Below are 19,927 nucleotides of genomic sequence, written 5' to 3'. Positions count from 1 at the left end.
TGAGGAGGCACTCTATCTTGCCTTGGGCCTCTGCCAATCGCCTCCCCAACATTGCTTCCATCAGGCTTACCGGCCAGCAATTTTCCTGCTGGGGCCGGTCCTCCTAGGCTGGCCAATTTCTCTGTTAGCCCTTCCAATCCCCTGGGCCCTTTGCTCACCCTTAACCAGCTTGAGAAGCTTCTGAGCCAAGCTGGGGTGCATCCCCCCACTGGCCTTCCCCACCTGCACAGGATCCAGTGGGCTGAGTCAAACCCTGTCTGCAATGGGCCCAACGTGGACAGGCTGGATGCCGGGTGGGGACTCCTCAGGCAACCAACCCTCTACTTGTGGGCAGGGTCTCGTGTCTCGGGTCTTTGCCTGGCTGGCTGCAAACAGAGCTACTTACTCAGGAGAGGACTCCGGGGTCAGGTTGGACATCTCCTCCGGTGTGGGAACTGCACAGGGAGGGACAGGGAAAAGGCAGGTGACTGCTCCTCCCTCCCCTGCAGGCAGCTGTCCCCAGGAGTCCACACCACTCTGTCCATCGGCTGTGGGGTACTATCCAGGCTCTGGCGCTCAAGTCTCAACTGTGCCTCCGGCCAGCCCCAGCCCCCGGCCCCAACCCCAGCTGAGACACTGGCCCCTGACTCTGGGTACGCAGAGGGAGGCTACTCAGCACACTACGGAATCTGTAGAGTTCCTGACCACCCAGCAGGCATGGCTGGGCCCTGCTGCTGTCCAGAGGATGGTGGGAAGGGAGCAGGGATGAGAGGGGTGCATGGTGGACTCCCGGAACAGCTTGCAAACCCCGCTGGCTGCAGGCACAGTCCCTCTGGGGCAGCGTGGCAGCTCCCAGTGACGTTTCCGTCACCCGCCTAGCCCTGCACCAGTGCTGACCTTGCAGTTTCCGGCGGTGGAAGCGAGGGGAGCCAAGGAAGCTGTTCTTGATGGAGTTGAGCCGTGTCCGCCAGGGCACCCCTCCAACGCTGGGGCTGGACGGTGGCGTGGGGTTGGGTGTGCCAGCCGGACTCTCCTTTGGCGTGTGGACAGGCGTTCCCTTGGGGGTAGGAAGGGGACTACCCCTTGGTGAGGGGTGAGGGGTCACCTGTATGGTGGGGACAGATTTGGTGTTTGGTTCAGTCCCAGTGGGCAAAAGCCGGACAGGGGCCGGCAATGTGGGGGTGGCAGGGGACAGGGCCAGTGGGGGGCCGGGGCTGGTGCCCGGAGGCCGGGCCTGGGTGCGGGCCGGAAGAGGGTTGGACTTGGTGCCCTGCAGCGGTTTGTCAGTCAGCTTGGCCCTGCACGGCAAGGTCTGGGTCTTGGGGTTGAGCCGCGGGGTGGCCTGTGAAGGGAGGATGTGTCCCGGCCGCGAGGCGCTCCGACAAGCTTCGGGCTCCACGGAGGTGGCCAGGGGGCAGGCCACAAAGGGGAGTTCAGGGGGCAGAGGGGGTAGGACGAACTTTCTAATAGGCTACAGGGGTGGGACGCAGAGAGCAGGCAGATGGGGTGACCGCGCAGTACAGCAGAGCCCGCCCCGCCAGCATGCACACACACGCACACGCACGCGTGCACACACACACACACACACACACACACACACACAGCAGCCAGGATCAGAAAAGCATTCAAGCAGGACCCCAGGCAGGATCGGGGGAAAGGGACCACCAAGGGGAGGGATCGCCAAAAAAAAAAAAAAAAAGAAAAGAAAAAGAAAACAAGTGACACAGGAGAAAACAAACAACACAAAACAAAAGAACATGCAGTTAGCAAGAGCCAAGCGGCAGAGCAGCAGCCACGAGGGGGCCAGCCCCGCCGGCAGAGGCAGAGCAGGGGTAGCTGCCTCCTGGCTCCCCCCTATGCAGCCTGAGTCCCTTTCTATCCGGGGGAGGTCAGCCCTGCAACACGAGGCTGGTGGGGCAGTCACTTACCCTGGGACTGCTGAGTGGACTTGTGGAAAGGCCTGAGGAGGCGCCACTGATGGACCGAGACCTGGGGGGAATCAAAGCAGAGGGGTGACTCAGTGAGGAGGGCAGAGCTATCTGCTTCTGTCCCCCACGTGGACTCTCCAAGAGGCGGTCTTAGCACAGAGTCCCAATGCTCCTGCCATGCTCAGGAGGGTCCCTGGAGGCATGGGCGTGTTCAGACTCCACCCTGCCAACCACACTAGTCAGCTGGCCCAATATGCAGATGGGGGGGGGTGTCTCTGGGGCTCCTCTCCACACGGGACCTGCCTGCCAGCGGCCCCAGACCTGGCACAGGAGGAGGTATCGCACAGGCCTCAGCAAGGGTGTGCAGGCACTTGGATGGACAGAGATACAAGGGGACTAGACAGGGGTCTCCTGTGAATTGGATCCAGCCTCATCCAACCCAAGTCCCCAGTGTCTGATGCTGTTAAGAACTGTCAACAGCGCCCAGTGGGGTGGGGGGGTAACCAGCTGAGTACTTGCCCAACCCCTCCACATCCACAGCTACCCACAAGATATACCCGGGGCCTGCTCACAGCCCTTGTCTTGACCCACCGTGCCCCACTGGGGACCTGGCCTGATAGCTGAGGCAGGCATTGGCCCTGTATGTCCACTGTGACACAGGTGAACAGCTGTCCTGCAAGGCAGGGACCAGGCTTTTGATCCATCACGTGAGATCACACAAACGCTGGCTCAGACTTGGCAGTGGGGGTCTGCTGTCTTTCAGGGGGAAGTGAGGGACAGCCACAGGAGACAAGAAGACAGAAGAATACCAGACCAGCATGTGCTGCCCACCACCAGCCAGACTACCACAAAGGGGTCTCTGGCCCCTACCTGGGCACCCAGCCCCCAGGCTACAGAGCATCTGAACTGACCCCCACTGGTCCCTTGCTGACTCCCAAGCAGGCGCTATGGCCATGACTTCCAAGCTTCCCCACCTGTCTGCTAAGGGAAGAGCCCGCGGGATAGCAGAGATCTGTAGTCAGTGTTGCATGCCTGGCCTTGGGGATGGCACCCAGGGTGAGGGCTGGGACCAAGGCCCAGCTAGGAAGCTGAGAGCCAGTCCCTGAGAAGGGACAGGGATGGCTATGCAAGGGAGCAGTATGCATAAGCAGCTGAGGCCGAGGGCCCAGACTTGCCCAGCCAGGCAGGAGAAGCAGAAGGCAAGAACGGAAGCTGGGACTTGACTGGGGGCACTGTGCCCTGACCCTTCTGTCTGTCTGGCAAGCCGCTGGAGCTGAACTGCAACTGCCCAAGGCAGGAAAGATGGTACCAGCCCAGAGGGTAGCCAGGGTGGGCAAGAAGCAAGCGAGGAAGGGGCACAAGCAGGGGCGGGATGGAGCTCAACAGGGATGTGGCCAGCCAAGCAGCCAGCACGTGTAGATGGCAGCCATCTGAGCAGCACTGCCTACTGGGGCCTGTTGCTATCACCTGCCAGGGACATGGCACACTATCCACTTCAATTCCACTGCTAGGCCCTCACAGGCTGCAGGGATGCCCCAGCACCGAGGCCCACAAAGGACAAGGGCCACCAGAGGGTGGTAAGCCTGCAGCTACAAGGTGGGTCTGGGGAGGCGGGACCTGCCCTGGGCCTGTATGAGTCATACTGTGTGGGCCTCTGCCTCAGGCTGGCCATGGGCCTTGCCCTAGCATCCCCACCTCGCCTTGCCTCCTCACAGCAGGCCACACTGGCCTGCTGGATGGTTCCATTCCCAGAGAGGAGGGGAGGGGAGACTGCTAGGCAGCCCTGTCCCCAGGCCCGCCTGCCCGGCTCAGGCAAGAGTGTCTGGGGACGGGAGGGCGGAGTGGACGGGCAGGGTGTATACCTGTCTTCTTTGCTGAATTGGGGATGGGCTTCAGCGATATCCAGGCTTTTACTGAACACTGCTTTACTACAGCAGGAACAAAGTGAGAAAACAGAGTTACTGCCGCGGCCACACGCACGCACGCAGGTCAGCTGCTGGGCCATCTGCCACCCAGGCACACCAGGCAAGACCTCCACATAGCTTCAAGGCAAGGAATGCCCTGCTGACCCCAGGCCAGTGCACAGATGAAGAAGGAGGATGACCCTGCCCTGGGTGACCTGCTGGGCGGGGTGATGGCCAGACCTTGGAGGAGAGCCTGGATACTCAACCAGAACAACAGACCCCTCCAGTGGTCCCGTCATAGCTCAGTGCCAAGTGACTAAGCCAGAGCACAAGCAGGCTGGGGTGTGCCAGGACAAGGGCCGTCCAGAGATCTTTGGCAACAGTTGCCATCCCACAGATGGGCCCCACCCCGAGGCAGCTAGGCCTGGCAGCTGAAGCAGAAGCCAGGAAGCCCTCTCAGGCCGTGGGATGGGAAGATAGGCTGAGTGCCTGCCCGGAACCACCCTGTAGGGACCAGGGGAGCCCATGGAGAAGCGACCACCACTTGAGCAGATGGTATCGACTTGAGACGCTGGCAAGGTATACTGGTGAGGCAAGTCACACCCCTAAGATGCAGGACACCAGAGAAGGGTCAGGCTGAGAATATAGCCAAGAGGGAGCCCTGCTGCCCCACCCTGGTGCTGGGAGCCAAGGGGCCATAAGTCACAGATGGCTGGAGAGTTTGGAGGACTCCCTCAGGTAGAACCCCAAGGTCAGAAGCTAAGCCCAACCTCATCCTCAGGGAGGATCTATGATGGGGACACTAGTACCCTAGAGTCAGGGCTGAGGAAGTTTTATCCCAAAGGCCATCACCCATCTCATGGTTCCCAGTTTCTGCCCAGATCCTCAGGGCAGCATCTGGCCTGCTTCAGCACCCAAGCACCAAGCAGCGGGAAAGGGCAGTGGTGTGCTGGGCCCAGACTGCTGAGCAAGGATGGCTAGTGCTGCTGCAAGGTCCCAGGCTCCAGGACTGCTCCAAGACCACCAAGGCTCCTACCGAGCACAGGAGGCTTTGTAAAGGCCTCCTAAATTCCCACCCATGTTTGCCCAAGTTTCTCAGACCAAGGCCTGCCCATCATTTCCCTGAATTGTACATTCTTCCCACAACACTACTGCTGGCCATCCAGTGATGGCCCAGCACCAGTGAGGGACAAGTCTGCTGGGCACAACCTTACCACATCATATCACAGCACAGCACAGCTGTCTAGCCAGGCCCAGCTCGGCCCTGTCTAGCTCATCCCAGTCCAGTCCAGTTCGGTTAAGCCCAATCCAGTTCAGTTCAGGTCAGTCCAACTCAACTCAGCCTAGCTCAATCCAGCCCAGCCCAGCAAGTCCAGTCTAGCTCAGACCAGATCAGCCCCTTCCAGTTCAGTCCATCTCAGCTCAGCCCAGCGTAGCTCAGTCTAGCTCAGCCCAATTTAGACTAGCCACCCCAGTTTAGATCAGTCCAGTCCAGATCAGTCCAACCCAGCCCAGCCCAGCCTGGCTCAGCTCATGCAGTCAGCCAGCATGCCCAGCAAGTATACTCCACCTAACCAGTGGCCTCAGACCTGATCCCAGGACCAACAGGCAGAGACAAACAGGGCCAGATGGAAGGCAACCCGGTAGGGTGCGGACGCTGCCCCGACAAGGCAACAGGAGGGCGGTTGTGAGCCTTTGGGGCAGGCACGCACCTCTGGCCATGCTGGGCCATCTCAATGGCGCGCCGCGCGGGTACTGGGGAGCCACCATCCGTCACACTGAGCACCTCCATGGACTTGCGCTCAGGCCGCCTCTTTCCATGCCGGTTCAGCATTGGGGAGTCCACACGCTTCCGAGGAGGGTCTGTGTACAGATTGGGGGGGGGGTCAGGCTAGGCAACATCCAGGCCCAGGGGACACAGGGTGGGCCTGATGCCTCGTACCTATTTCATTCCTAGGGGGCAGGTCCTCATCTTCGTGGCTGGGGTACCTTTCTTTCCGGTCCAAAAGGAGGAAGTAAATCATCTTTTCCTGGTTCTCCCTGTAGCAGGTGAGAAGCGCCAGGAGGGTTGGGGCACAGTGAGTGAGCTTCTGGATGCAGGGTACCTACACCCACGAGCCTCGACTTCAAGGACTCTGCTCTAGCACCGAGCCCAGTGACGGAGCCAGCTCCCCACCGCACCCCACATCCGACGTACTCCTCAGACAATAGGTCCTGTAGCAACTTGTTGCGGTCTCGGAAGCAGCCCAATGAGTGCATGCTGTCCAGCACATCCGGGTCGATATCCTCGAGGCTGGGCAGTGAGCGGATCTGTACCTTGCGGGGGATGGGCTGCTCTGGCTCTGGTTCATTCTTGCCACCTCTGTGGATGACAGGGCACCCAGCAGCAGTCACTCACCTGTGGCCTGGCCTGAGGCTACAACTCCACCCACCCTGAGGTGGCCAGGAGGGTGTGAAACCCACCCTCATCTGGGCCCGGAGTCCTGCTGCTATCCCTGCACCCAGCCCTGAGGACCTCCTGCATCCTGCTACAGCCACGCAGGGCAATGGAGAGAGGCTGGGGCAGCCCCAAGCTAGTGGTGCCCTCCCCCCTCCGTCCTGGCAGGCCCTCCAGGCCACGGCGACAGGCAAGGCAGGCGTTAGTGGGCAGAGGAACTACTTACATATACCATATGTGTTTCTGAATGTGCTCTAGCTACAAGGAAAGAGAAACAGGGGTTAGTACCAGGGGCAGCCCACGTTAGGAGGTGGGGGCCAGAGCGGGAGAGTGGGGAGGGGGGCATTCTCGGAGGCCCAGGCCAGCACCACTGCTCCCCCAGGTACAGAAGAAATGCAGCCAGGGAAGGGGAGGCTGGGGTGGGGGGTGGGCAGGGCTCTGCAGGCAGGGAACGGGGGCAGTCAAGGAGGGGAGAAGAGGCAGGAAGCGAGCAGAGCCCTGGGGCACCTGTGCTGCCTAGCCGAGCCCTCCTGGAGCAGAGGGCAAGAGCAGAGAATCAGCCCAGGAGAGGAAGCCAGGAGGGCCTGGTGGCGAGGTGGGGCTGGGTGCAGGTGCGGGCAGGAGGCCTACAAGCCTACTGTGTGGTCTTCTCTCCACCCTGACTAAGGACAGCTCGGGGGGGGGGGGGGGCACCTCGTCCAGCAAAGGCCAGCCCAGAGGGTATTTTGCCCTGTCACGTGGGTGTGCACTGGGTGGTACAAGCAGAACTCCTGGGGCTTCCCTCGGGCCTTTGCCCAGCCCGAAGCTGATGGAATTGCTCACACTATTAGGGGCCATGTAGCAACAAAGGGAGTCATGGCCTCTGAAGTTCACCTGAGCCAACCACTCAACAGTCCTGCCCCCTATCACATACAGGTTCCACAGAGCTAAGCATGGGCCACACACACCTGAACACACACAGCTAAGCACAGGTCCCATATACCAGGATGCCCATCTTGGCACATGTGGACCCACCTCTGAGTACATCCACCTGGGCACACACTCATATCCCTGCACACAGTCTACCTGCACGACACACACGCATGCACGCACGTGCACACACACACACACACACATGCAGGCACAGGCAGGGCCCACACTGACAAGTCCCATCCTCAGTGAAACCTTCTTCTCCCCAAAGCACCCAACAGGGTGCTTAAGAGGGAAGCTTGTCCCCACAGGTACAAATCTACCAAAGGAAGGGACAAGTCCAGGAGACAGTGAAGAAAGGATGGCAACTGCAGAGGGACCAGACTCCCACGGGCACTTGAGTCCTAGCTAGGGCAGAGGGGTCAGGTGGGACGCACCGTGAGGCGGCGTGCAGCGTCCACCTCGATCATGCCACGCAGCAGGCTCTGGCAGTCGGGTGGGATAAAGTGTGGCATGTGGAACACACCCCGCTTGACCTTCTCCAGCAACTGCCGCAGGTTGTCATCATCGAAGGGCAGCGCCCCCTGAGGGCAAGCAGAGGGTAACGGTCACTGAGGGCAGGTGGACTCCAGTCAGGGCAGGGAAGGGAGCAGGGCACCCAGAGGCTCACCACCAGCAAGGCGAACAGGATCACACCACAGCTCCACACATCCGCCTTGCGGCCGTCGTATTTCTCCCCCTGCAGGAGGAAGGCAGTGTCAGGCATTGGTAGGGGGCAGGGTGGAGGTGGTGGGGGTGGGGGGCATCTGGGAGGGGAGGGCAGCTGAGCAGAGTCTTGCCCAGCAGTAGCTGGTCAAGATCTTTCTACCACAGCGACCCCGGTGGTTACTTACCCGGATCACTTCCGGGCAAGCGTAGTGGGGGGATCTGAGGGCAAAAGTAGTAGGTCAGGGGACAGGAGGACAGGAGGACAGGGCATACTACCCCGGTTTTGTCACCAGCCCTGAAGCAACCTTGAGGTGGTCGCACTGTGGAGCCCACAGTCCCTACCCTGGTTAGCCCCTGGAGGCTGACAGGCTTCAGGACCAACCCTCTCAATCTAAACCCTCCCTAGGCCCCTGCAGAGAGAGAGAGAGAGAGAGAGGGGCCTGCAGTTTGGGGTTACTAGTCTTAGGGATAGCCATCCATCCAGATCAAGGGATGGGAGCATCAAGGAGCCCTCCCCTCATCACTGAGAGCAGACACTGGGGCCATAGCATACCCCCACCCTGGTAAGAAACTGGAGTCCTGCTTTCTGTCCTAGGCTAGCCTCTAGTGCTGGGGGAGAGCTGGAAGCTGGGTGTTTGAGCCCTTGTGCATCCCAGCAAAATGTACTATGACTGTTCTAAAAACTTGTCCAGGCTGGAGTAATTGCTTAGTGATTAAGGTGCTTGCCTGTGTGAAGCCCGAGGACCCAGGTTCAATTCCCCAGGACCCACATAAGCCACGTGCACAAGGTGGTGCATGCATCTGGAATTTGTTGGCAGTGGCTAGAGGACCTGAAGTACCCATAGTCTTTCTCCACTCTCCCTCCTCCTCTCTCTCAAATAAATAATAACATGAGACAACTTGTCCAGTCTGGGCAGTAGTGGCTGATGTGTCTGGCTCCAAGGCTCAAAGGGCAGTGGGTGCGTGTGGGGTGTGGGTTACGACTCACCCACAGCTGGTTTCCAGCAGGCTGTCGCCCACCTGCAGGGATGCCATCCCAAAGTCGGCTATGCGGATGTTATTTTTCTCATCCAACAGCAAGTTTTCAGGTTTCAGGTCCCTGTGACTGGGGAAGAAAGCCCAGGTGAGCCTTACTGGGATCCTGTGTCCAGTTCTCTGACCCAACCTGGGGTTGCTGTGCTTAGAGATGGCTATCATCCATCCAGATCCAGGGAGGGGAGCCCCAGGAAGCCCTCCCCCATTGCTGAGAGCAGACACTGGGGCCAGCCAGGGGGCCATGCCATCCCCCCACTTTCTCCTGAACTCCTGTCTATGAGACAGGCTGATGGCAACCCAGCCGGGGGATGCCACAGGCAGACCACTTGGCCTGAGCAACAGGGGCGAGGCATCCTATTGCTGGCTGTGAGGGGCAGGCACATGGGGATGGAGCAGAGGAGCTCCCGGTCTCTGGGTTAGGGCACCTGACAGACCTCCTACCTCCCAATGCCCCTACACAAAGTTGACAGGGACCTGCTGACCACTTAAGAAGTGGCCTGGCTCGCACCATATGGAGTGGCTGTGGCAGAAGTCCAGTGCTGAGATAATCTGTCGGAAGAACTTGCGGGCCTCCTTGGGGGTCAGCCGGCCCTTCTTCACCAGGTAGTCAAAGAGCTCCCCCCCAGACACGTGTTCTAGCACCAGATACCTGCGGGAAGGGGGAAGTGTCAGCGCCCACACATAGCCTGGCACATAGCCCCCTCATGCCCACCCACTGCCTTGGTCAGAGGAGTCCAGTGCTGGGTCCACAGGAGGACCATAGGGAGGGCCCAGCACGGGTTTCCACAGGGCTCTAGATGGCTCTCTGCCCTCTGGGTGCAGGTGGGCATGCTGTAGCTGGGCCCCAGATCAGACCCCACAGTTGCTCAGCCCGAGGGGTGTGGTGGCAGCAGCTGCGGTGGTATGGGGCCCTCACGTGGCAGAGGTAAGAGGTCAGCCATCTAGGTTGGGGGAGATCATTTGACCTGGGGCCCTGAGTCCTGTGAGGCAGCTTGGGAGAACCAGTGGGAGCTAGGGGAGGGGACTAAGACAGCCCCCACGGAGGAGCTATACTGAGGTCAGCACTAGGGGAAAGAAAGCACAGCAATACCTTGGCAGGGCCCCTCAGTAGGCCTCATCTTTCCAGCATAGAGATCCCAGACCACCACCTGCCCAGCCCCAGGCCTGTGGTATCCAGTGTCCCACTCACTGATCCCCACCCCCACTGCCCATCCTCAGCTCTCAGAGGACCTTTTGCTCTCCTCTCTCTAGGTACTGGGGTCAGCTACTTGTACAGGCTTGCTGCCTCTGTCCCTTTGGCCTCTACTCATGGTAGTCTGGTGCTCATGGGCAAGCATTCCAGAACAAGCCAGTGGCAAGGCAGGAACATGGAAAGGCCCCAAGCTGGGGGGAGGGACACCCAGAGTCCCTGTGATGGTTGCTTGGCATTGGAGTAAGTAATGGATAGGTTATTAGTGAGGCACACCCCTGGGTACATCTGTGAGGGTGTTTCCAGAGGATTAACTAAAGAGGAGAAGGGACAACCCACCCTGAATATGGGCAGTGCCATCCTATGGGTTGGGGCCCTAGACAGTAAAAAAGAAAAAAGAGTTGGGCATGGTGGCGCACGCCTTTAATCCCAGCCCTCGGGAAGCACAGGTAGGAGGACCGCTGTGAGTTGGAGGCCACCATGAGACTACACAGTGAATTCCAGGTCAGTCTGAGTTGTGAGATCCTACCTTGCGGGGGCGGGGTGGGGGGTAGGAGAAAGAAAGAAAAAGGAAGAGCAAAAGGAAAAAGAAGAAAGCCAGCTGAATGCCATATTCCAAGCAGAATCCCTGCCAAGATGGGACTATACCCTTAAACCCCGAGCATGAGCCAAAACAGATCCTTTCTCACTCAAGCTGCTTCGTGTCAGGTGTCTGGTGACAGCAATGCAAAAAGTAACTGACACCACCCCCAAGGGCAGCAGCCTGTCGTGTCTCCATACCATGTGCACACTGCCTCACATCCAAGTAGAGGGCGTGCAGGCCTTGTACGCATAGATAACCCAGATACTTGACCTCGTGGGGGCCCTGCCAGTGACGGTGCCACCTCCTCTCCCAAGCCAGTTTGCTCAGGCTGGACTTGGCCACACCGCATCCAGGCAGCTGGGATTCCCAAGACGTTTTCCCACAAGCCTCAGGTAGCTGAGGTGGTGACATGTGTCAGCCACACTGGGCAGGAGCCCAGGCTGGGACTGGGGGGGGGGGGGGGGCGGCGGTGGTGTTCTGCAGACAGTGTAGTTGGCTAATATGATGCCCTGTGAGGGAGGCTGGAAGGAGCTGGAAGCCAAAGCAGCTCTGCAAAGCCACACAGAGCAGGAGCGGTGTTGGGAGGGCTCAAGCAGCACCCATGTGGACCCCAGTGCCTCCTCCTGGACGCCCTCTCCCTTGCTGGCTTTACGCCAACAGCTGAGCAGGTCTCCAGCAACAACAGCCAACCGGGGTTTGGCCGGAAAACAGAGGCCATGATGGCCAGCGCTGGGACCCTCCCCTGCCAACTCCCAGCACCACCACACCAAGCTTTCCCCAGGGTGAAGGTGGCCTGTGCCCCGCGGCCAGCCCACCCCAGCCTCCCCACCTCTCCAGGCCCAGCAATACCTACAAATATTTTTTGTTTTCGTAGACGTCATGCAGCTTCAGGACGTGTGGGTGCTCGATGAGCTTCAGGATGGCGATCTCCCGCTCCACCTGCCAGGGAGACCATGTCACTGCCACAGCATGGCCGACCAGGGGCCATCCAAGCAGGCTGTCCACCCATGGGGTTGCCGGCATCTTCCCCTAGCTGTCTGTGTAACACTGCAATTGGGGCCCAGCTTAGGAGAAGGGATGTCTGCAGCTCTGGCCTCGCTGTCCCCAGGAGGCCAGGACAGATGCCCTGGGCAGAGGGTTATGCAAAAGTTAGTGATGGAGACCTGGGGTAGCTTGGTGAATGAGACACCCGTCGCGGAGTATCATGCAAGGGACTGTGTGTGCATGTATGTGTGTGCAGGGTGTGGTAGGCCCTGCAAAGGAGCAAGGGTTCCTCATCCACAGACTCCAGGCTGGTACCAGCTTTGCATGGGGTGGGTAGAGCCCATCCTAACACCTAGGAGACAGGGGTACACTCCTCACACCCAGGAGGGCTTCTGAGTTGAAGACCAGACTTCTGATGAGCAATGCTCTGCCTACAGCTACCCTGGCCCCCAGGGGCTGACAGAGAAGAGCCACCAGGTCTGTCATGGGCCCTGGCTTTCCGATGGCCACCCTATCTTTTACTTCCCACATGGTCTGTGGGTGTCACGCCCACAGTGTCAAACCTCTCTCTCTCTCTCTCTTGTATCTCAGACCCATGCTACCAGATTCTAGCCACTCGTGTGTCCCTAATTCAACACTGGTTCCTGGCACCTTCCAAGGCCCCCAGCCCCACACTCAAGGCAGATTCACGATGTCAGTCCTTCAACACCAGCAACCTTCCTCTCCATCTGAGCTGCCGTCTCTTCTCCAACCACCATCCCCCACCCCCAGGACCTTAGCTTCTCTAAAACTATCCTGCTTGCCTCTTGGCAGCCTGGTCCTGGAGGAAGAAGAGCTCTTGGGGATAGGAGGGGCTTCCTTGTTCTAACTGAAGAAGTGAGGCCTAGTTAACCCCCAAGTCCGCCAGCATGTTGTCCCAGCACCCTCTATGCTGGGCCCCAGGCCAGCGGGCAGATGTGATGGAGATCCTTAGGAGGACGAGATAAGCCAGGAGCTGTACCACTCCTGATGTAGAGGGAGGGAGCAGTCCTCCCGGGGCTCAGCTCTGGGGCAGGTCTGTAGCGCAGACGCCACCTACACTGACCCCTGACAACAGCCTAGCCCACCCCTCCAGGCACCAGCCCGCTGTCTCACCTTCATCAGCACCGACTCACTGAGCTTCTCACGGTTGACGATTTTGATGGCAACCTTCTGGCAGGTGACACAGTGAATCCCCAGCTTCACAAGACCTGTAGAAGAGAGCCTGGCCTCACCTTATGTCCACCGTGGAGCCCCACCCTCACGTGTGGCCCGCACCCCACCCAGCAAGCCACAGGCTTGCGGGGTTCCACGGCCAATGTCCATCCCAGGTGCTCCTGGTCATCGACCGGAATGGCTCCATAGAAGGATGGCATGCTGTCCCAAAGTCACATCCCTGCGATAACCTCAGGTCTCCACTTATTCTTGCCCCTCTCTCAGGACCCTACAGCTCCTCCCCTAAGCAAGGCCAGCCTCAGTCAGAGAGCCAGAACGCCTCAGGTTCACAGCCACTTTGTCCCACTCCTACCCAACTCCCCACCTGCAGATTTCTGCAGAGACAGCCCCCTCTGAACCTGTGCCCCTCAGCACCTTGGGGAACATTACCCCAGCTTTCCACATCCCCAGAGCTCTTCTCTCTTGACCCCCTATATGATGGGTGCTCTGTAAATGGTACCATCTCACAGGATCCTCGTCACCCCACCACCCAGCCTCGCATCAGCGCCACCACGCGGTGGAGAGACGGCTCAGTAGTTACAGGCTCTTGCTTGTAAAGCCCAGCGGTCTGCGTTCAGTCCTCTAGTACCCACGTGAAGCCAGATGCACAGGGTGGTGCATGCATCTGGAGTTCATCTACAATGACAGGAGTCCCCTGATACACCCGTAATTTCTCTCTCTCTCTCTCTCTCTCTCTCTCTCTCTCTCAAATGAATAAAAATAAACAAATAAAAAATTTAAAGGGTGCTTTTAACTGCTGTCATGTTCTACCTGGGAGTTACGGCCTTGGGCACTAAAGCCCCCGGGATGCCCATGCTTCTCCCCAAGGCCTACGAGGTGGGCTGTGACTATAAGTGGAAACCCTGCTCTGTGTCCAACTTCAGTATGTCACCCCTAGTTTCTGGGCAGTGTCCCTATTGTGACCTTAACCAAGACAGTGTCGTTCTATGTGTCTGTCTGTTTTGTATTCACACTGGCATGTGCACCAGTGTATGCGTGTGTTGTATCAATTTGCAAGAGCCCTTGGCCTGGGAGGGGGAATAAACCTTCTGTAGAGGGAGAAACTGAATGTACAGGCGAAAAATACTTCCTCCACTCTGCCCTACCTTTCCACTGATTTTGTCTTATGCTGCCTCGTGTGTGGACTTGGGCCCACCCTCTGCTGCAGCTAGTTCTACCGAGACAGTGTCTGGATCCAGTTTGGCACAGCAGCCCCTGCCTCCTGGTTGGTGCCCCTGGCCTGGCTGTTTTCTACTAGCAGCTGTGGGTCCCACAGAGGACTCCAATTGCCTACGCTAGCTTGTCTCAAGGCCCAGCACCCATGTGCCCTACAGTGAACACCAAAGCTCTGCTTCCTTCAACCCTGGCCTGCTGCCTCTAGAAGAGCAGACTCCTCCCTGGACAGTGTGTCCTGAGGCCTGGGGCAGGGGTCCTAAGACCCTGAGTGCAGAAGCTGTGTCCCTCTCCAAGGCAGGGGAAGCATAGGCCCTATGTGGGAACGCAGGCCAGGAGGTGGCTTCCATGAGATGTGATAACCAGGGGAGGCCACCTCTGAGGCCTGGCACAGGCTCTAGGGCCACTTGCTGGCTGCCTTTGATCTGGCACGAGGGCCTGTGATTCCCACTCAGTCAGGAGACAGAAAGTGCTTGCTAGGAGGGACGGGGGTGCTGATAGTCTGTCATCCATAATTCAGCCACCTCAGGGGCCGCAAGAAACCCAGAGATGGCACCACCCTGCTCCCACATCGCAGCTCTGGGCACTGAGGCGCAGCATGCTGTCCCCTGTGTGAGGCCATCTGCACCACATCAGAAGGCACTGGGGACTTGAGTAACACTATCTAGCAAAGTCCCCCAAACAAGGCTGCAGGTGCAAAAGAAACGAGGAACACGGTGACAAGTGACAAGGGGCTCTTTTTTAAAAAACTTTTTTGTGGTTTATTTATTTGAGAGTGACAGAGAGAGAGAGGAAGAGTGTGAGACAGACAGAGAGAGAATGGGAGCGCCAGGGCTTCCAGCCTCTGCAAACAAACTCCAGACACCTGCGCCCCCTTGTGCATCTGGCTAACATGGGTCCTGGGGAACTGAGCCTCGAACCGGGGTCCTTAGGCTTCACAGGCAAGTGCTTAACCGCTAAGCCATCTCTCCAGCCCGACAAGAGGCTCTTACCCTGCAAGTGTACAAGACCCACTCACAGAAGGGTGCAGCCAGAGACAAAGCCACGAGGGCAAAACGGGGGATGAAAAATGGCCCCAAAACACCAGCACAATGAACCCTCTCAGGAGACCCCAGAGAACAGAGAGACAGTCACTGGCCCAAGATGTAATCAGGAAGGACTGCAGTGGAAAGGGGCCTCCCTGACCACGTCCCAGGCAGGCACGCTCAACCTCTGATCTGAGTCTTCAGGACTCACCAGGTGGGGAACAAGGGACACAGCGAGGAACAGGATCCATTCTGTGAGCTGTCAGAGCCACGGCCAAGGGCACAAATAGCTGTTCAACCAAGAGACGCTTGCCAGCTGACCCCATGGGACATGCGGGGCCCGCGCAGGGGCAGCATACACCCACACCCACAGTACAAGTACACTCTCAAATACAAGTATGCACACCCACAGCTCTATTATGAGGCACACACCCTCATGTATGTGTGCACATTATTCATGTGTACACACTATGCATTCACCCTCACATGCTGTATACATGCCCACATTTCTACAATGCGTACGTGCAGACCCTTGTGTATAGACCTGTACATGTGTGTACGCCCCATGCTCACCCTCACACGACACATGTCCACCTATTTGCACATACACATATGTGTGTGTATACACACATCCCTACCCTCACATGACCTCAGATAGCAGGAACCACAGATGCATACAGGAAAATGTGGTCCTTCTTCCAGAGTGGACAGGAGGGGGTACTGAGCTTGATTGACTACCAGCTGCCTTGGCCCCACTGCCCAGACATCAAACATTAAGAGAACCATGCTGTCACAACCACACGTGACCCTCTGGGTCAGCAAGCATGGCCTGTGTGCCTGTGCGTTCCCACCCCATCTAATGGGTGAGGGAGCCTGAGGTCTGTAGCACTCAACGCACTGGCTTCTAGAAAGCGAAGAGGACAGAGGGCCACTGGGACAAGGTGCTCCCCAGCCCAAAGCCTTCCCTGGTAGCTCATGGTGATGGAGGCAGTGGGCCTCTCCAGAAGCGACAAGACACCAAGGCCCATAGCCACAGGGTTCCCTGGACCTGCCCAGGTGGGTAAGTCCCACAGCAACTCTGGACACAGTAGGGCCACGGGGCTGAGGAGCCAACCTGGGCTGCATTCTGGAGCTCTGGCCACTCCCTCCCAACCACCTCCTCCTTTCACTGCTTCCAGTATGCACAGGAAGCTCATTCCCTCGGACTGTCCCTTGACTAATCATACACACCCTGCAAAGGCCAGGATGAGACTGCCCCTTCCTGGGACAGCTTTCCTGGTGCTTCAGCCCACCTACCCACCCCTTGCTTCTGGAAAAAAATGGGCTGGTTTCTGCCTCAGAAAATGGAGCAAACAGGATCTCCTGGGGCTGGATATCTGGGTTCTGAGGAGTTCTACCCTGGTGTTTGGCTTGCAGCCTCAGAGACCATGGGACAGGCAGCTTCTGGCAGAAAGCCCATGATGGCCCTCATTACTCAGCCCTCCAACTCGCTGGGGCTTATTTTCCAATTGTGAATTTATCTCTAATTATTGTCTTTACACAAATTCAGGCTCACATCAAGAGGGAAAGTATACCGTGTCACAGATAATTGCATGGGGCTATGCCAGGGTGGGGCCCAAGCTTGATGTTTGAGGAGCCACCCATTTCAACTGTATTCCACTTCTGTGGCATGCACTGGGCACAAGGGTGCTTGGGCTGCTGTTGCCCTCAGGGAGAGACCTGGCCTCCCAGGGCTGACCCCAATATGAGGGTGAGGACCTAAGATCCTGACAGGGCCACCCCCTACTCACAGGGATCTGGGGCTCCTGACAACCCGGATGGAGAATCAGGGGACAGGCGGGCAGGCGGTGCACCTGCAGCCAACCAGCTCAGATATCAGGGAAGCCCTGACTAGGCCCTTGGCTGCCCCAGGAGGACGGTCTGGATTCCGAGCAGTTCTTCCCCCTCACTGAGGCAGGGACTGGGGACTGGGCCGGGGTGAGGGCAGCAGGATGACCCTCCATTCAGCTTTCCAGGAGAACCAGTGGCAAAACACTGCTGGGGGCACATGTTGGGGAGCAGTGGAGGCAGAGTTCAGTTCCTAGGCCACACTACTCAGCAGTGCACCCCATAGAGCCACCATCTCAATATGGAAGAGGGAAGGGGTCTGCTTGTGGTTAGGCCAGGAGGGCTCCAGGGAGACCCAAGGCTGGCTGTGAATGGGAGGATGGGAAGGGGGTGGAGGCTTACATTCAGAGAGAAGACTCCCAGCTCCCTGAGATCCACCAGTCTTCAGCCAACAGCCAGGGGTCTAGGGCAGATGAACATAAGGAACCTGGAACCAGTACCTCTGTTTCAACCACTACCACCACTGGCCTCTTTCCTTTTGCAGACAGAGTCTTCTTTAAAAGACCGAAATGGAGGCACCATGAGCTCAACGGGCAGGATGGGCCAAGCTCTTGAATATCCCTGCTGTCTCCAGAATGGGACCCCTGCTCCCAGTGCCCACTGGTGGCCACCAGGCTGGCTTGCTGCTCTTTGATTTGGGCAGGGTATTCCAGGTACTTAGCATTGAGGAGGGACCCTCTGTAGCCCCCAGCACCCCAGGCTAGGGCCAAGTTCTGGGGAATAGGGTAGGGAAGCAACAGCTCAGACACACAGGACCTCCATTTGGGCAGCAACGCTGGCCTCAGATATAGCACATGGCCATACGCATCACGACTGATATCCATCTCATCGTCGCCAGCAGGGAGTGCTCAGGGCCATATCCCATGGCCCTCTCCATGAAGGCCTGGGTTGCTCAGGGCCCCACGCAGGTCCCCCTGGCTAATGGCCCCAATATATCCCAAGCACAGGCTATGGCTAGGAGGGCAGCAGGTCATCTGAGGACCACATTGCACTCACAATGTCTCCTTGCTGGTCTCTCCACACCCGGCTAAGGCTCTTGGGAAATACTTACAGCTAGAACTCTGCTTGTTCCTTGGGCTGCAGTGACGCCTCCCACCTCTCCGGAGCCTCACCAAGGAGACACAGGCTGCGGCCTCTGTCCACCTGAACTCACACTCCCTGCATCCTCACGCTCCCAGTATCTCAGGGCCTGCCAATTCATCCCACATTCACCAGATCCAGATTCGACTCACCTTGGTGAAAGCGCTGGTTCCCCAAGTTGCTGCTCTCCCATGGCCAAGATGTGGCCCATTTACCACAGTCTGAAAGGAGCACACTGACTTCCACTCTTTCCCACAGGGTCATCTTGGACCTTTGTCCCTGCACTGCTTGACTTCCTCTGTTACCAGCAGGCCACAGCTGGCCCACGTGCCCACTGCATACAGGCCTCAGTCCAGTCCTGGCCCGTGCAGAAGGGGACTCGGCGCAAATAGGCTGAGCATGCACTTCTGGGCAGTGCTAGTCCTGGGCAGGGGAACACACCCAAGAGACACCCACCGTCGGGAGTATACAGTCTAGGAACACAGGCTGGATAAGGAGGTATGCCTCTCCCCGACTAGGCTTTGTAGCCTCTCCACACAACACTGACCTCTCAGAGCCTGGCACCGTGGCACCTGGGTGCTGAGTATGGCTGTACAGAGGCCACCACTGTCACAGAGGCTGCTTCAGTCATGCTGTTCCCACAATCCCAGCCCCGGGACTTCACAGCCAGTTCAAGGGAGAAGGCAGTGCCTTGGTCTGGGGCTCCTAGGAGCCAGGAAAGTGGTGGAGACCTGAACCTATGGGCGCTTTTTCTCTTCTGTCCTTTGGGCAATATCCACTTAGCCACTCTCCCCCCTCACTGACCCATGCAGAGGACCATGATAGGGTGGATGCCCAGTCTCAGTCCTTCCTCAGCCCCACCCATCAGTGGTCTCAGCTGTCCACAGGGCCTCAGGAATGGACAGATGTTGGTGTGGCAGGGGGCACCTCCTCTGCAGTTCCTGTCTGCGCAAACCAGGACGCTAGACTCCACCCATGGCAGTCTGCCACCCTTGCCCTGGCCAGAGAGGGTTGAGAGAGTGGGCGTGAGTCAGCTCCTCTGCCCAAGCCCAGCTAGGAGAAGGTGAGAGCAGTTGAGAAGCCATGGGGGACCCACTTTCTCCCTCCGAGAGTGGGAGCCTCCACCTGGGCAGAGGGGCAGAGGTGTGCCGACCTTGGTGAGGAACAGGGCCAGTACTGACAGCAGGGCCTGGCCTCTGGCAGCCTGGGGGGAGGGGGCCCTGCCCAGTCAGCTGGTGCTTGGGAGCCTGCTACAGAGGCCTTCCCTGCGGTTTCTGAGGAGCGAGGCTCATCACGGGGCACGATATGGCCGAGCTCCAGCCCGAGGCAGCTGATGAGCGCTCCACCCCCGGGTCCAGCCGAGCCAAGTTGAGGGGGGCATCCTCCTCAACATCAGGCTCAGGAGACCAATGTTTCTTGGACTGCTTCAGAGGTCCTCTGGGCCTCCATTGCTGACCGCCCTCCTCCAGGCCTAGGGGCGCCTTATCCCAGCCTCCCCATAATGGCTCAGCTTCCAGAGCAACCACTACAGCAAACAGTGACCCATTTTCCTTGACTTCACTGTGGGCTGCAGTCGTGGGTGTGTGAAGGCACAGTGGCTGCATCTCCCTAGGGGGACAGATGGGAAGTGCAGACCAGCCTGCATTGGCTTGGTGGAGGACAGCCCATGCTGGGAACACAGATCCGCAATGCAAAACTTGCCCTAGCTGGGTTGCCCACAACAGTAGGAAAGCAGGCACAAGGAGAGGGAGAGCAAAATGCAGGGCGGGCACCTGGAGTCCATACCCTTCTCCCAGCAAGGGCTAGGCATGCTGCACCACACACTGTCATTCCTACAGCCTAGGCTTCTGTCCTTGAGTGTCTTGACAGACTC

General features: G+C 58.5%; 1 protein-coding gene across 12 annotated transcripts in view; it reads right to left on the bottom strand.

Moving 5' to 3' along the window:
- Window positions 1-19,927, bottom strand: part of Brsk2 (BR serine/threonine kinase 2) — a 53,376-nt gene that overhangs the window by 9,786 nt on the left and 23,663 nt on the right. For 7 of the 12 annotated variants that reach the window (XM_045142368.1, XM_045142370.1, XM_045142371.1 and 4 more), the window contains exons 2-16: window positions 12,791-12,885; window positions 11,526-11,611; window positions 9,409-9,549; window positions 8,854-8,970; window positions 8,051-8,084; window positions 7,828-7,896; window positions 7,595-7,741; window positions 6,475-6,506; window positions 6,009-6,173; window positions 5,754-5,851; window positions 5,524-5,674; window positions 3,770-3,835; window positions 1,908-1,968; window positions 877-1,084; window positions 386-434 (exon numbers count right to left, since the gene is read on the bottom strand). In XM_045142368.1, the coding sequence (XP_044998303.1) occupies window positions 386-434; window positions 877-1,084; window positions 1,908-1,968; window positions 3,770-3,835; window positions 5,524-5,674; window positions 5,754-5,851; window positions 6,009-6,173; window positions 6,475-6,506; window positions 7,595-7,741; window positions 7,828-7,896; window positions 8,051-8,084; window positions 8,854-8,970; window positions 9,409-9,549; window positions 11,526-11,611; window positions 12,791-12,885 (1,519 nt within the window). Of the gene's footprint in view, window positions 1-385; window positions 435-876; window positions 1,085-1,907; window positions 1,969-3,769; window positions 3,836-5,523; window positions 5,675-5,753; window positions 5,852-6,008; window positions 6,174-6,474; window positions 6,507-7,594; window positions 7,742-7,827; window positions 7,897-8,050; window positions 8,085-8,853; window positions 8,971-9,408; window positions 9,550-11,521; window positions 11,612-12,790; window positions 12,886-19,927 lie in introns of those variants that run through there. The other 5 variants (XM_045142372.1, XM_045142374.1, XM_045142367.1 and 2 more) reach the window with 2 other exon arrangements.

This window comes from Jaculus jaculus, chromosome 1, assembly GCF_020740685.1.
Source record: "Jaculus jaculus isolate mJacJac1 chromosome 1, mJacJac1.mat.Y.cur, whole genome shotgun sequence".
NCBI classification, from domain to species: domain Eukaryota; kingdom Metazoa; phylum Chordata; class Mammalia; order Rodentia; family Dipodidae; genus Jaculus; species Jaculus jaculus.
The sequence above is the reverse complement of the archived record's forward strand: the minus strand, read 5'-3'. Positions and strand labels throughout refer to the sequence as shown.